The 17,446-nt window shown below is 38.0% G+C and overlaps 1 protein-coding gene across 4 annotated transcripts in view; it reads right to left on the bottom strand.

The window, feature by feature from the left end:
* Positions 1 to 17,446, bottom strand: part of erc1b (ELKS/RAB6-interacting/CAST family member 1b) — a 220,111-nt gene that overhangs the window by 184,924 nt on the left and 17,741 nt on the right. For all 4 annotated transcript variants that reach the window (XM_082167060.1, XM_082167061.1, XM_082167062.1 and 1 more), the window contains exon 3: positions 2,872 to 3,288. In XM_082167060.1, the coding sequence (XP_082023186.1) occupies positions 2,872 to 3,288 (417 nt within the window). The remainder of the gene's footprint in view (positions 1 to 2,871; positions 3,289 to 17,446) is intronic.

Below are 17,446 nucleotides of genomic sequence, written 5' to 3'. Positions count from 1 at the left end.
CACCCCACATTATGTCCAGCAAAAAAATTATAATAAAACAACCCCGACTTCTGGTTTTAGACAGCCAAATTACAAACTCAGCACACTGATGTCGCTCTAACTCAATTCTGAGGCAGGAGAGACACTGGTTTGAGTGTTTTTTGCATGACTGAGTCCTTTATGAAAAAGATAATGTACCGAGCAACCGACAAATAGAGTGAATGCAACGTCCTCTAAACACAAAGAGCCTGCACCCTCCGGGCAATCAAAGACCTCAAAATCATCATTCAAACACAAAATATGGACACCAAAGCCTTCAGATATGAATGCACATGAAGAGAGAGACAGACAGACATGTAGAAAGCTTATGGAAAGCAGAGAAACGCTTCAGGGAATTTAATTGTTGAGAGCTGCTGTTGCACAACACTCATATCTGACAACATTACTATCTATTCAAGGATGTTTTGACTGCTGCTAAAAATTATTTATTTTTTTAAATCATAAAAAAAATGATCTAATTTGGGTTTGAATTTTAATTACATTAAAGATATTTGAAGAAAAAATAATTGAAAGTGTGATTTAGTTTTACATGATCCTTTTTCACCATCTCTCTGAATTAAAGAGGCTGTTTTTGCCACTGTACCTTTAAGAGTTCTGCATGTAAATAAGCTCTTGATGAAGAAAGCTTTAATGCATCAACCTCTTTTAAAGTGCCTCTATTATTTTTCAAATACTATACCTTTCATGCAGTGTGTAGCTGTTTGTGAAAGTAAAAATCTGCAAAGTTTCAAAGATCAAAGTGTTCAAAAGGCTTCTTGAACTTTCTTCATGTGACGCATCAACATTTGATGTGCATCACGTGGCGTCAGGAAGAGGAGCCGGTGCGCTGAGCAGACATACAGAACGCAGACTCTTTTTCATGAGTAATCCGCTTCATCTCAGGTTTGTCTGCAGCAACCCGAAGTTACTGTAGCAATATAGTTGTGCGTGCATATAAAAAGCAGTAAACTTCAGTAAACGCTTTAATGGGATTCTGGAGTCTGGGGGATATTCGTCAAATTAGATGTCATTATACAGTCCTGATCGACTGTCTGCAGGGGTTTGAATCCACCCAAAATCAGTCCTAAAATTGAAAAACCTCAAGTCACACAAAGTGAACAACAAATAAAGTTTTGTCAGTAATACAGGCTCACTTCCTGTTACACACCTACGTAACAATGTAACAATATTGCATAATGCCAGCCTGTTGTCTTCATTGGCTGCCTGTGAACAACGTCTACTTATTTAATATCTTTTTTTTATGTTTTTTTAATGTTAATTTAGAAGAGTTTCTATTTATTTTTTTTTGGGGGGGGGGGTTTACATCATGGTAACGAGTGGAGCATGAGCTTAGTTTGAGAACAGATCTATGCTAAATGCCCCTATATCGCCTTACTCATTCAGCACTTGCTATGCTAATCAACGCATTGTGTAACCAATTAGCATGTTTGCACCGTTTACTGAAATATAGAAGTTTCAACTACTAGAAATATTTAAGTTGAGAACTTGAGATTACATGATCATTTTAAGTTAAACGTAAGAGTTGGCTTACTCAAATATTTCAAGTTAGAAGCAATTAATATACGAGTACAAAATGAAAAATCTGGCAGTTTTGCTTAAACTGAATTTCTTAACTTAAAAATGTTGATGTAACTGACTACCTCAAAGTTTTTGAGTTCTGCTGACTTATTCAGGTTTACAGTGTGATCATCTTGTCAAGGTTTTCTTTTTGTAATGTTGGAGAGGTATATTTGTGTGCAAACGCTGCCTATAAAGTCACTGCCTGATAAGGGCAGGGAGACAACACGTAAGCTTTTGGACGCAGCCATAGTAAGAGTTGATTGTGCCATTTCATTAACTGGCCACTAGATGTCACTGTTGCCAAAGTTCTGCTAATGGCCGTCTCAGAAGATGCCTGACAGAAATACAGAGTGAGAACGCCAGACAGAACTCCTTTCAAAACTACCTAAACCCCTATAACAGTCTCCTAACAGCATTGAATCTCATTCTGAGATGAAAAGATGAAAGGATGCAAACAGGAATAAAACGGTTGCCCGATTCATCAAGCACATAAACTCACATCCTTGTCAGTCCAACTTAATAGCAACTCGCAACCTTTACGGTATGGTTGTATTTCTGTCAACAAAACATGAATGTCTCTTATTTTACTCATAAATCAAAAAGCACTGAGCTAAAAGCCCACTGGAAATTCCCAAGGGAACCCTTGACTCAAAAGCTAATTCTCTTTCAAGTTAAGGATTATAAACTGAACAGCTCTGTTATGCAACAGATCTGACTTGAGAAATTTGTTGAACTTGAATAAACATCAGTCAGATCCTTCCACAAGATGAACTACTGAACTAAATGCGATGAATGCGTCTTCCAGCGCATTAACAGTTTCTGCACTCGGCAACATCTGTGTCTCCTTTCATCAATGTTCTTGTCAGTCTCACCCGTTTCTATAGCAACAAATGTTCAATGCCTTCAATTTGTAACAGGTTTCCCTCTCTCACTCCCTCTCGGTAAGCTTGCTCGTCCGGTCACAGTTTAAAATGACTAATCTAGAGCCCTTGATTCATAATCACCATAATTGGGAGTGCAAGCAAAAACATTTGCGAATCATCATCATCATCATCATCATCATCATCATCATCATCTCTGGAAAAAATGACCAAGCATCTTTCCCAGAGCAGCTGTTTAATGTGAGCATTTACTGTTATTCAATCCACAACATGTTCCGAAGTTACTAGGTGAAATAGGTCATGCAGGTTTATAAATACTGATGATTAAAGATTGCATTACTTTAATCACTACAATGATTAAAGGTTGCATTAGTGCTGTGCTCTCTCTCACCTCCCTCAGCAAGGCCGTGTCCTTCTCCCTCTGCTCCAGAAGGCTTTCCAGGTGATGGATATGCATCTCGGCATCGGCCAGCCTCCGCGTGCGCTCGTGGTCCTCCTCGCTGGCCTTGGCCGACAGCCCTTTGCTCTGCAGCATCTCCAGGAGCTTCTTGATGGACTCGTCTCGGGCGCAGAGCGTCTGCTTCTGCGTGTCGATGCGCAGCTCCATCTCCTCCAGAGTCTTCCTCAGGAGGAAGAGTTCCTTGGCCTGCCGCTCGTGCTCGCCGTGCAGCCGCTGGAAGTTCTCCTCGGTCAGCTCAGCGCTCAGGGGCTCGCCGGGACCAACGCTGGAGTCCTGTTGGAACAGCTGGTTCAGATCCCTCTGGATACGCAGCTCATCCTGGAGGGCCTGGATGGTCATCTGGAAATGCTGCAGAGTAAACAAATGAAGAAGAGATAAAGTTTGTGTAAATAGCATACTAGAAATACTACTATTCGGGCTATATTTGGTAAATGTGATACAATCTAAAAAACACACACACACTTTAATACAATATATTAGGCCAGTCAATTTAATTAATTAAACCTAGATTTTAAGGTGCCCTTCTTACAGTGTATTTATACAAATAAGTACTGAGTAATATTAATTAACAACATGTACTTACTATGTAATTAGGGTTTGGTTTAGGGTTGGTTGTTTGTAATGCATAATTTACTGTTATGGCTCTAGTAAGTAAATGTGCAACAGGGACACTGTAAAATAATAGTTACCAAAACTTAACAACAAATAAATACATAAACAAACAAAAATAAAAAGCAGATAAAAAAAAAAAAAAAAAAAGCATATACCGGTAAATAAAACATAAATAATGAAGAAATAAATAGAAACAAAAAAAAGTGATTAATCAAAATAAAGCAAATAAAAATGCAAAAACCTAAATAAATATGACATTTAATATATATATATATATATATATATATATATATATATATATATATATATATATAAATAAAAACAAATATAAATAAGAACAAACAGAAATAAAAACAAATATATAAAACCCAAATAATAAACAAATAGAAACTAACATAATTAATTGATCAAAATAAATACAAATATTTACAACATTTAAAAATAAACAAATATAAAACAAAAATATAAATAAAATACATAAAATAAATAAATAGAAACAAAAAAAATCGATTAAATCAATCAAGTAATTTTATAGTTTTATTAAACTAATAAAAACCTAAATAAATATGAATTAAATATATGAAATATAAAAAATAAATAAAAAAGTAATAAAAAATAAATAAATACAAATAACATAAGTAAACAAACAACGAACACTACTAACAAGCAACTCGCCTTGCCTTTATTTAGACAACCATAGCATGGCAGGCTATGATACTCATTTTAATAATTCTCTTTAACCTTGTATGACTCCTCCAGAGATTTCTCAAAACACTACATCAGCTGTAAGGATCTACTCGGGACACTGAATCTCTGGGGGTTGGAGTGATTTTCGGGCTCTAAAGACAGACGGTTATTACTTCCACCTGGAGCAGCTCTCTGGAGACCCGGAGTAAATACAGGCCACTCTGAACCACAGGTCCCAAAGGACAGGGACACATGCTATCCGTCTATCTCAGAGAGGACCAAATAAGCAGTTTACAAGAGCTACGCTGGAACAAGGAGAAGGTAACTGAAGGCGTTTGGGAACTGGGAAGGCCAGAGGGCATGAATTTAAGAATAAATCACTATGGTTACTGTGCCCTTTTCCATAACACTGTAGGAAAACGTTACAGCCGAAAATAGGCAGTATGATAAGACAGAAGGTGGTTTGATTTAGGAAGAATAATACTATTCATATTTTGTACATGTTTTTGTCTGAATACAGCAACAGGTGTTCCTCCATGAACTTGTGATGTGAGACTGTCAATTTCCTTTTAAGCACGATAAACCATTTTACATACAAGCTTCAAGAAAACACCTGCTTTTGGCACACGACAATCATACAACACACACACATTCTTGTACATCTACCTTTATGAGGACATTCATTGACACAATGCAATCTCTAGCCGCTTACCCTAACCTTACCCATCACAACTAAGTGCCTAACCCGAACCCTGACCCTAAACCGACCCTTAACCTCATTATAACCTTATCCCTAAAACCAAGTCTTGACCCTCAAACAGGCCTTTAAAGGGGTCTCAGAAAGTGAGGACCGGCCAAAATGTCCTCACTTTACTCTCTTTGTCCTCACTCCAATGGTCTAAAACTCAAACTGGTCCTCACAAAGATAGTTGTACAAGTACACACACACACACACACACAATAAAGCATAGTCTAATGAAAAAAAGTGAATCATGGTCATCAGTAAGAAGCTTTGAATTAAACACACATATACAGAAGGAGACACTGATGGCTGTATTACTCTGTAAATATTGACTTTATATTCTCAACAGTTTCTGATGGCACCACAGAGACAGGACTCTACATTATTCATTAGTCTCCTCTGGCTGCTGTTATCTCTGTTGTGATGTGTGTGCATTCGGAAAAGAAAGAGTGAGAGACAAAGAGAGAGATAGGGACAAAGAAAAATGCATAATGTACTTGTATATAGATACAATATTGACTGCTTTTTTAACTGTCACATTTTTTTAATTTTAACATTTAAATTTAAATAAATAAATAATATTTATAAATAGTTAAATAGTATTTGTAATTAAATAATCAGCAAATAAATATGTAAATGTAAAAAATAAAAGGTAAAATAAATAAAGGTAAAAATAAAAATACATTTAAATTAATAAATAATATTTATAATAAAAATAATTAAATGTTTGTATAAAAAAATATGTACAAATAAATGTAAAATTAATAAAAAAGTAAACATAAAAAAAGAATAAAAAAATAAATAAACAAAGGTAAAAAAAAAAAATATATATATATATATATTTTTTTTTTTTTTTATTCCCCTGACCCGTTTACAACTACAGGCTTTGAATTGAAAACTGAGGTAGCAAACAGGACGCAGAATTGTAAATCAAATTGCATTTTCCAAAAGTTAAATTAAAATAGAACGAAATAGGCAATGACTCCAGTTAATGCTATTAACAGTTATTAGTAATTGAGTGTAATCTGTATTCATAATAATGTATTTAACATTGTGCCTAAAGTATTATTAGACGGTTGACAATAGTCGAGATAATGCACTTTATTTCTCTTTTTGTATTATAAATGTTATTCTTATGAGTCATAATGGCAGTACAGATAATATTTTTATTTTAGTTTATATTCGTAGGATTATGACTCCACAATATTAAGGAATTTGCGTTCAGCTTAAGTATTAACTGTCAAATGATTTGTCTTTGTACATGTTTGTCCCTCAAAATATTGTTTAGTCATATAGATTATTTCTTTTATTATATTTTTTGTTCATTGTTGTTGTTCCGTTTGTTCTGTGAAAAAGCAAAAACATTCAAATAAATGTGTAAAAGAAAAAACTGAATGAAATTCATATAATAAGCAGACCTGTTTAAATCTGTTATTTTGACTTTTTGAAAGACTTAATAATATGAAACATCTTTCAGAATGAGACCAGATTCATGCAGTGCTTGTGAAATCACTTCTAAAGAGCAAGACTCGGCACACACACAAAAAAAATCAATATGAAGTATCAGCCAGCCTTTAACTCAAAACGAAGAGAGATAAAACCTTTGACAGGACAAAGCAGGGATCTAACATCTTAAATCTTCAGTTTGATCCTTTACTTTATTTTAACATAAAAGTGCTGTGTGCGCTAAAAGAAACCTAAAAGGCTGAGCAGGGTCAGACACTGAGGTACAAGCTCTCAGAGGCATGATGGGACAACAATCAGGCAACATGGTCGAGACAGAGGTGAAAAGAGGCAGATATTCAGTGACAGACATGAGAACAAACTGAAAACAAGCCTCCATAGTGTAGTGAACAACAATGTTAAAGGAACCGCTGTAATATAATGAAGTGATCATCAGGCCTGCATGCTTTGCACATGTCTGATATGATATCATATTAAAATGGCAAAACCTAGGACTCACAGAGGTAAGTCTGAACGCCTCCAACAGGCGCAGATCCCGATCAGACACAAATATCAGATCGATAGCAATATCAACAAGCCATTTATCAGAGTATGCAGTGGTTTGGATTTCTCTCACACACATTGATTGCATCTTGTGCAATTGACGTCTTTACTTTCCACTCCATATCAAGCCACATCACACATCCTTCCTGGTGGAAAGGTTTGTCCTATGTCTTGTTCTGTCTCTAATCTCCACTCCTACACTTTCAAGCAAATCTTTCCACCCTAAAGGCACTGGGATTGACATTTCCTGCAGATATTACATTCAAATACGCAAAGAGGCGCCTTGCTTTACCACATCCACCCTGAAACACACCGGCCCACCGCTGGAGATGCATGGATCCCTTCTTGATCCAGGTGATGAAACTTTATTTCAGAGATGCTACGTATCAATGTTGATTTTCAGAATGAAACCATCCCCAGACTACTACAGAATCGGGCATTAAAAATTAAAAACAATCCATGGCCACTGACATCTGGAGCATGTGCACTAACCACTAATCCACAGCTGTAACTTATCAACCTACTCTTGACTAGGTTAGCACAGTAGGGCATTAGATTAAAGATAGATTAATGTCTATTGTCAATAGTGTCCTGAAGCATAAGTCCCTTTCAAACCAAGCAGATGTCCATTGCTCAATACAGTGAATTCCAAAAATCCTTGCCCTCACACAAAAATCCAGATCACATGGACTCCTACTGACTAGATTTCACACGAAAATTTGCCAAACAACGGTAAATGTGATCACACCATAATGGAAACAAAATATTTTCATATTCAATAGAAGATACTCCTTATCACAGTCAAAGCACTCCATGGTCTTGCCCCACTCCCCATATTTCTGATCTCATCCATACCTACTCCCCAGTTCGCACACTTAGATCCTCCGACACTGGTCTGTTGACGATCCGTAGGCACAAACTATCATCGTTTGGTGGAAGGGCTTTTTGTATCGCTGCCCCAACTCTCTGGAATTCTATTCCCCAACACATCTGCGACCCTTCATCATTACACGATTTCAAAACCCACCTTAAAACATCTTTTTGCTACTTGCTTCCCTGACTCTATGATCTGATTTCTATGTTTATGTACCTCTATCTATTATGTTATCCATCTCAATTTATTTGTATTATTTCTATGTCATGTTTATTTGTACTTTACTGTAAAGCGACCTTGAGTTTTCTGAAAGACGCTATATAAAATAAACATATTATTATTACTATTATTATTAAAATGAACATCTGCTATCTGCTAGTGCGGTGATTTTTATACCTGAGGCCTTCGCAGTTTTATTTCACATCAGTTTAAACTTTTATCGCTGATGCCAGCATTTGCACTTCCCTTTTCCAGACTCGAGGGTCCAACACAAGACTGACCACACAGAACACACACAGTCCACACACAGTCCTGACAGTCTGACAGACAGCTGTGCTCAAGAACTACTGATACAGGTCCATGGCCTGAGGGTTGAGCTTCAGACTGATAACTCACACAAAGCTATCGGTCAGCCTCAGGCCAAATACTCTAAAAGACTGCTTAAAAGAACAGACCACAGTGTGGAGAAAAGTATGCTGTGCAGGACAAGAGCTTGTCTCTATAGCTAAAATTTTAAACCATTCCTACCAAGTTGTATGGCAGAGACAAGCACTCCTGCTGTTATACGACTGGCTGGACATGAACACCTTAACCCACAAAACACTCAAAACTTTCAGGGGGGAAAAAAACTGTACAAAAGCTGTGACGGTGGTCAAAATATATACCTTTGTACCTTATTTACCCCTAAATGGTGCATATTAGTACCCTTTGAAAGGGAAACACCCCAGTGACTGCTTTTGTACCTTTTTTTTCTGAAAGTGTATCCATTATCATTCCCATTCATCATAGTGGAGGCTGCAGCAAGAGCTAACAGGACTTTGTATTTCCCTCCATGTGTTTTTTTTTTTTTTTTTTCACTAGAAGGATCAGTCTATCCCGGTCCAGCCCCCACATATGGAATGTTTTCAGGAGAATGCCAAACCACAGAATGCAGCGGAGAGGGAAAAAAAGTTGGCCGAGGAATCCACAGGATATTTAAACTGCGATGGGATACTTAGAAGCAGCCCACAGTCTTCAGAATGAACCTAAACTAAGGGTAGACGAGAAGCGATGGGCTTTGTTTTCCTAATAACAAGATACAGAGGCTGTAATCTCAAGCATGTGCAACCTCTGACACTTAACAACCTTCCAGCATTCCATGAATGTTAGTTGGGCCTCAATGAATGACCTGAGCTGCTCGGCCAATCAGCACAGACTCGTTCGGCCCGTCACAATGCTTTGCGCACTAACATGTTCCAGAGAACAAGTATCCCACACAAAAATGCTAGAGCCACACCTCCCTTTTACACAGCAAATTTCATGGCATACTAGGAGGATCCAGTTTGTTTAAGAGGCATGTTTCATCTTACAGAAATAACCAGAACTGCACTTTCATGAGTATCAAAGAAGGCCTAGATGTGTCTGACATGCATGTAAGTCAGGAAAAGTGTAGATCATTTAGCATTATACATTTTGTGGTAACTTCACTGAAGCACAAATACCCATTTAAAATCAACATGATGATTAAAGTCGATTACATTTACTTTTTTAAATCACGTTCAAAACTAATAAATCGCTCTTCCTATGAAATGACTTTCCTCTCCCGCTGACATCATTAAGGCCTTGCAGACTTTCTAGTGTAGCGTAGTGTATGATGGCATAATATTGTAGGCAAACATGGAAGTTAGTATCCTTCAACAAAAAGCAATTGATCAACCAAAGTTCATGATTTTACAAGATATCTTCACAAATTAACTCAACTTCAAATAATTTTGAAGCCTAAATACAAATCACCAGAAGTAAAACACACAATCACACCTCAATGTCACCATCATTAAAGGGACACTTCACCCATTAGCATTTAGCTTTGTATTGTTAGAAACCCAGTCATATATTATAATGATCATGGATTTTTCCTTTATTTTTGCCTGAGATGGGAGAAATAAGGATTTTAGTGTTTTACTTCCTGCTTATTATGACGTAAAAATCGTCATTTTGCGTCACAATAAGCAGGAAGTCAAAATTCATTGAAAAGTGTATAGACTACAAACACTAGCTTATTATTATTCCAGGGGGTGGGACCCACTCACCCTACAGGCCTATTATAGATCAGTGGGTGGGACTAAACTTACAGAAACGAAAATGAAAATCCGCCATCTTTTTTGGAAGCTATGTAGCTAAGCTAACAAGCGCTTATGGAGTCAGATTTACGAGAATGGCTGGAGGAACAACTCATGATATGGAAGAAGAGGATTTTCAAAGTCTGTTGCTCGAAACAGATGTTCGTGGCTATCTATACGAGCCGCAATATAGCGCAGAGCAGCTGAGGCTGATGGAGGAACAGGAGGCGGCGGCTGCAGCCGAGGCCGGAGACCTGCCTGTCGCGTCCGAGGAGCCCGGGCGTGCTCGAGCTGCTGCGGACTGGTGGTGCCTGTGCTCTCGTTGTGCGCCTACGGACACAGAGCTAGAGTCCGTCTGCTGCCAAGAATTTCAAAGATGCCAATTTCTCCTCGAAGAAATGTCTGAGGCAGACAAGGACACGGATGTTTGCGTTGTGAACCATCCTAGTTTCGCCCCGCATATGGACAGAGGCGTCCTGGAGACATATTTCAGAATTCCGAAGATAAACTGGAAACGCCAGCCGAAGCCTGCAGGGACAAATGGACGTCTAACTGTAAAGTAAGTGTTTCAATATTATTTATTATTCATTTCGTTAGCTAGCCTAGTGCTTTCTCTGATAGGCGGGTTTCGCATAGGCGGTGTTCTGGATTAGTGGGAGTGGCTTGTGGAGCTGTGCAAATGTGTTGCATTGTGGGAGTTGTGGTTTACCATACAAATGAGCCTTAAAGTTACTTTCTGTAATAACTCGGTCAAAAAGGCACCAATTTAGAAAATTTCAAAACATTTCAACTACATATATGACCCACTTTCAATGAAGATCAATGTTCCCACGGGTGAAGTGTCCCTTTAAGTTTCCGACACCTCTTTCAATCTTTATTTAAAATCTACAAGCTGGTAAGTCTGAGTTAGAATAGTCCGCAAGATTGTGAGTATAAACACAAAAAGGCTGTAAAAGTGTGAGTAGATGAGTTTGTCGTGAAGACTTTCAATGTCCCAGACAACCTCTGGATTCACATTTAGCTACATGTTGGCAACTGCCTTTTTCAATGACACGTGTGGTTTTATTGATCTATTTTATGTTGTAGGAACACAGCATGAAAATATCTAGAGATTGTTAACCACAGACCTTTTTTCATGCATTTAACCAATAACCCATTGACTTTGGGACAAGCACCGTGTCTGGATGATGCTAACCAACAGCTAGCTATAGATATTCAGGCATTGCTTGAATGTGGTCAGGCTCAATCTGGTGTATAACTTCCCCTTTTAACAATCGAAATAATTTCAAATGGATAAAAAGTCCAGTTCTATATTGTTTTTCCTCACCGTTTAGCTCAATATAAGAGGTTGGCTGACAGCAATTCAGGTTGACTTTAACACAAATGCACAAAGGACAATAGTTAAACGATTGGTGTTTTTCCACCGCTTGGCCTGCTTTCACTGCAAAGCGTGCTGTGCTCTTTCCTACCCGGTGAGGCGATTCTTCACCATGGATCGACATCATGAATAAATCATAGTGAGCGCATTAATTAATTGATTTCCATTCTCTGTGTGCGCCCAGACTAATGAGGAAACCCAACGGCAAACCAACAGCTCACAGAGGCAGAGGTATCAGGTGACGGAGCTGAACCTGAGGTTCACAGATCGTCTCCGGCACGTCTCAGACATCTAACTATAGTATCTCAAAGCTTAATGAAAAGAATCTGTGTCACTCACTTTCCTTAATCTCTTTTAAAAACTGTGAACAAATAGAACACTTGATGGTTTTGGGAGAAAAGCAGTCCGATTAAGTCTACATAATACATCAAACTCTTATTTTAAAAGAGCAAACAGGAAAGGAAAATCCGATTTTCCGTGATATGACCCCTTTAAGTCTAGACCTCTCTAATTATCTCACTTCTTCGTGTCTGTCTGTGTCCCAGCCTCCAACTGGGCCGCTGTTGTGTCCTGATCGACTCGCCTTGAAACCTTCCAGTAGCACAATCAGAACATCAGGTCACCGTCGCAACACAGGCCCGTCATTCAGTCCCACTGTACCAGTAAGAGCTCGTCTCCAGCCTCGCGTCTGAGAATATCAGCCATCTGTAATATTCACACATGCATTGTACGAGGATCTAGCTCATCCGATTCCTCGCTCATTTAAATGCTTGGTCATCAGATGACGAACTTGCACCACTTTCATCGCTGCATGCCATCATTCCTGAAAGCCGGTATTGAACACTCTTCATTAAAAGACATATTTCACAAACAAATGCGACAATATGCAACATTAAAATGACTCCTGGTGATCCAAGGACAGTCTATATGCCACACTTTTTCAAAAGCAGTATTCAAAATTGATTTCAATGGAGTTGTATTAAAGGAAAAAAATGCCACAGTTTGATTCAAAGGGCTCATTGAGAAGCAGGCCGGCTCTTGTGGAGGGTCTGCTATTGCAAGGCAACCATGGCAACCGAGACTTGCTGTGTCATGAAGCCCTCGAAGGGAGGCAAAGCCAGACGACTGAATGCGATTAGGTAATTAACCAGATGTGAATAAGGGAGGGCATAATTGGATGACAATAATCATTTCAAAACAGACATTTTCAATTAGAGTAAATCAGAAGAGAGAGTGCACGTTAAAAGTTACATTTTGCTCGGTTTATGTGTGAAACAAAATTAAAACAAAAAACTTCATAAAAATATGGAGGACCAGATGAGAGAACACACACACACACACACACACACACACACACACACACACACACACACACACACACGTACTGATTTGTTTTTAATTCTGAGCTTATTTCAACAAGATTATCAAAATAAATGTTTATATAAACATAAGCTCAGAATAAAAAAAAAATTCAGTACAACAAATAATAGAAATTAGAAGGAATTTTGTGCATTAAAATAGGCTAATTTAAGGTGTACAATGTATAATATATAAATATATAATAATCTTATTTTATAAAATTGTATATAATATCATTTTTAAAGATATATCAAACAAATGTTATCAAATATTTATATCATTTTGATACTTAAAAAAAAAAAATTATAAACGAATTAAATTTGGTATGACCAATGCCACAAATGAGAAAGAGATTTTGAGAATTAGATTAATTGATTGAAAAAAGTAGCATAATTTTCATGAAAATAAATTAAAGGTACAATATGCAAGAATTTTTGCCGCTAGAGGGCGCTACATTCCAAACAACAACAACGGCGTAGCTTGATGACGATGTGAAGGAGCGTGGAATGATGGGAACTGTCGTTTTAAACTCCACCGTGGATGTAAATCAGTCAGACGGGAATCGAAAAATCATGTTCATGGATGAGGCTAAGTTCTATTTTTATAAATGTTGCGTTTAATGACATGCTTTTTGTGGCGAGGGGGGCGTTGTTCAGCGCGGTCTGTGATGGGAGAGAAAAGAGACGAGCAAGTAGGTCAAGTGCAAATGCACCTGTGTCTTATTGCAGTGATCGGTGTGGAGAGACCGCTTATAAGCCGCGCTGGAACGAGAGAGAGACTGGAGAGAAAACTGGACGCAGAGGAAGAAAACCGGTGGATCCAAGCTCTCATTTTTGAACTGTTTTGTGCCGTCGCGGTTGCCATGGTGAATGCGCGTTGTGCGCGGCTTTTGTTTGTTTTGCTTTATTTTAATAAAGTACGAGTCCCAGTCACGACGACGCGTCTTCTTCCTTCCTGACTCTTAAACCTCATCACACTTTTATTTCATTAAAATGAATTAACCGCAAGAAAAGTAAGGTTTAATACTTCATAGATGTTACTGTATTTGTTGAATTCATTGTTGTGATAACGCTGCGCAGTTTTACATGTTCTAAACAATTGTTGTAAAAGTACATTCGAACATGCCCACATCATTTGCCAAAATACTGATTAATCTTTATGTATAACACATGCTATGTTTATTTACATGGCCATAAACACCAGACGTGATAAACAATGTCAATAAAACTAAACACAAATCTAAAGCAATAATACTTTCCTTACATAAACATAACTATTACCGAATGCTACATTTGGAAAATATAAAATTAAGCATGCTTTTGTCGACAGAACCAGCTGCAATCGGTAAAGAATAATTGTGTTCCATAACGACTGCAAGAAACAAGCTAAAGTTTGTAGCTTGATAGACGCTACAACTACAACTTCCGCATTTGTCCAGGACTCCACGCAGTACGAGCGGAAACCGAGGGTGACGCGGATATGACGCAATTGACTGGCGACTCCCAGCTCCCCCTGCTCTAACGCCCCGTTTCCTTGGTTAAAATCGCAATTTTCTCACGATTTAAAAATAGTTGGAAACATTTGGGATATTGTAAGTAATCAACTTAACAAAATATATAACACTGGCCTTGAGATTTTGGGATATTTTAATGCAAAATTCTTACATATTGTACCTTTAAATAATGCAAAAAAAAAAAAAAGAAGAAATCTTTATGTCCTGAAAATAGTCCTAATTTTCTTTATTATTTTTTTCTTTTGATTTTAAAAATGAATATAACCCTTCACCTGATGAGGAACTGATAGGGATGTGTCCAGTCACAGATAAACCTACAGCAGGTAGGCTATAAACACATTGAAGGGGGGAGGAACTCCTGCTGACTGACAGGATCACAAGGGCTTAATCTTAATGAAGATGTCAGAGGGGCCATCTGCACAGTCAGTGGGGTTTTGGGAAGTAGTGGACAAAGAAATCCTGCCCTTTCCCTCTCCCTTCTAGTAGCCACATACAGCATCCAAAAAAAGCTTTTAAAAAATCCTAAAAACAAGGCTTAAAAGTTCAACCCATTTCATGTTTGCCTTTTTCCATGCATGGTCCCTTTAAAAGCTACATGAAACTTTTCAATACCACCTCTTCTTTCCTCTCTCTCTCTCTCACTCTCTCTCCCATCTGTTCCCAATGTCTCTCGTACTCCAACTCTATCACTGTTTTCCTCACATGTGAATTATCCCGAGTGAGGTAGAGCAGGACAGTAGTGTAGAGGATGTCTGTGTAACCATATGCAAGGATTCTGTTCATTCCACACCTATCTTGCATGACCACAGTCCATATAAGGGCCGCCGCGTCTGCCAAAGAGCAAGCGGCGCGCAGACCCGTGGTGAGAACCGGATAAAAATATGATTGTTTGTCCCTGCATTCTTTCTTCTACTTTTTTACTACATCGCTCTTGAGATGGCACAGATAACATGACTCAAACATTGTTAGACTTTCCTTAATCAGCACAGAATGCTTGAGAAATAAAATAAGAATAAGCAAGCAAACAAGGCAAGCCCAAAAACACATTTTGTTCCTTGTTCTCTTGGTGGTTTTATAGACTTTAGAACGGTTTATTTTTAAACTTGAGCTCTTCAAGAGAAACAAAAGTGTTGTGGGTTGTTGTTAGGGCGTTGCATTTGCTAAGGTGTTCGGAGTCATTTTTAGTGTGTTATGTGGTTGTGTGTGTGTTAGTGTGTTATTTTAGTGTACACCCTAGTGTTCTCGATGGGTGGTTGCTTACTGGCCTTAGGCAAAAAAATCACAGCTATGATATTCTGGCCTTTTTTTATTGTTCACAAGCAACAATTGTACGCATGATCACTTTACTTATAGCACAATACAAGCCGTACAATGAGAGGTATCATTCATGTCTGTAGTACAGAATGAATTATGCACTGATTTAAATACTTCGAGTTAGTGGTTTGTTCAAATCTCCAAGAAGCAATAGTAATACTAGCACTATAAGCATTTAAAAATATTAATTATATTAAAATATAAACTTTATTATTTGGTTGCAGCCAATATAAATGACTAAATTTTAAAATATATATATTTTTATAAAATGTTATATATTATCTCATAATCATTATTTATAACCAAGCTGGGGTACACTGCATTTAACTCTTTTCTTGCCAGCATTTTATCATTTTCACACAACTTTCATGGCCCCCGGAATATTTTGTTGTATGAATATCTGCTTTAAAAAAGAAAAAAAAGAAGCTAGCTTTATGCTTTTTTTTTTTAATCAACACTTGAATGTGGGCAAGTTTAATTAATAAAAGCAACATTTTGAACAAAAAGCGGAGTCAGATTTCACTTATCACATGACGAGAGTGAGGAGAGATGGTTGACAGGACGAGGGCGGAGGATTTGAGGCACATCAGATCCTGAGCATCATTGACAAATATCTTATCTTGTAACATTTGTGGTCACAGAGTAGTCTACGCGGGATCGTGTATTTAAAACCGATTCCCCCAAATACCAGTGTTTATCGCAAGTTTATATACCGGTGTGAAACCTGTTGAGTCCATCAACAACCCCAAAGCTAGCAGATTAATATACCTCTACCTGGATTCGACATTTCATTCTGTAATGTTAAGCAGTTTTGATTTACATGCTGTTTAATGTCTGATGAACACGTTAGCTCATGTGCTTAAGCAATGCTTCTATTGCTTGTTTCTGCTGCTTCTTCGCTTGTTTTTGGATCCGGTGTTGTGCCAAATTTCGACCCCCTGCCAAATTATTACCCCCCTCGTTGAAGTCAGCACCTGATTGCCTAATCCTAATCCCTCCCCCACAACTAATCCTAAACCTACCAATGCTAGGGGGGTAATAATTTGGCGGGGGTCGAAATTCGGCACAATGCCTGTGGTTCTGTAGTCTTTCAAAAGATGTGTTATAGCGCCCTCTACCATATTACATTGAAAACGCAGATTGCCGGGATTGTCAACGGCAGGGAAGAAGTTAAGGCTATGAATCACATGTGTTGTGGGTAACAAAATGTTCAAGATTAGAAGACCAAATATCAAAGTTTAAGAATGTGCCGCTTAAAACCCCATATTAATCAAGAGGGACAAGTCTATGGTGTTTACAGCCCTGCTCCTACAGTGTACACACAGCATATTGTATGACAGTCATTCTGCTGTGAGTAATGGGCTGATTATCTATTACATAATGAGTAAATACAGACCCCACACCATAATCAGGACAGGCAGGACAACAGGAAGTACTGTACAAGAAAATCATGTGAGATATTTTCATGGTTCCTAGTCATTCAGCGCAGCATGTGATGTTTATTTCCATCTGAGAGAGTGTGGAGCTTGATGACCTGAGGTTTGGCCGGCTCCTGGCTCCTGGCTCCACCCTTGGCCATCTGTTACCCTTCTAGGTTACATTTACTGACATGACACAGCAAACAAACCCCTACACTATCTGTTCTCCTCTGAGTATGTGACTCAAACATTTCGGATTAGGAACAAACAGTCTGACCGGAACA

This window comes from Leuciscus leuciscus (assembly GCF_965113295.1).
Source record: "Leuciscus leuciscus genome assembly, chromosome: 4".
NCBI classification, from domain to species: domain Eukaryota; kingdom Metazoa; phylum Chordata; class Actinopteri; order Cypriniformes; family Leuciscidae; genus Leuciscus; species Leuciscus leuciscus.
Note: the sequence above shows the minus strand (reverse complement) of the source record. Positions and strands in the feature narration are given on the sequence as shown.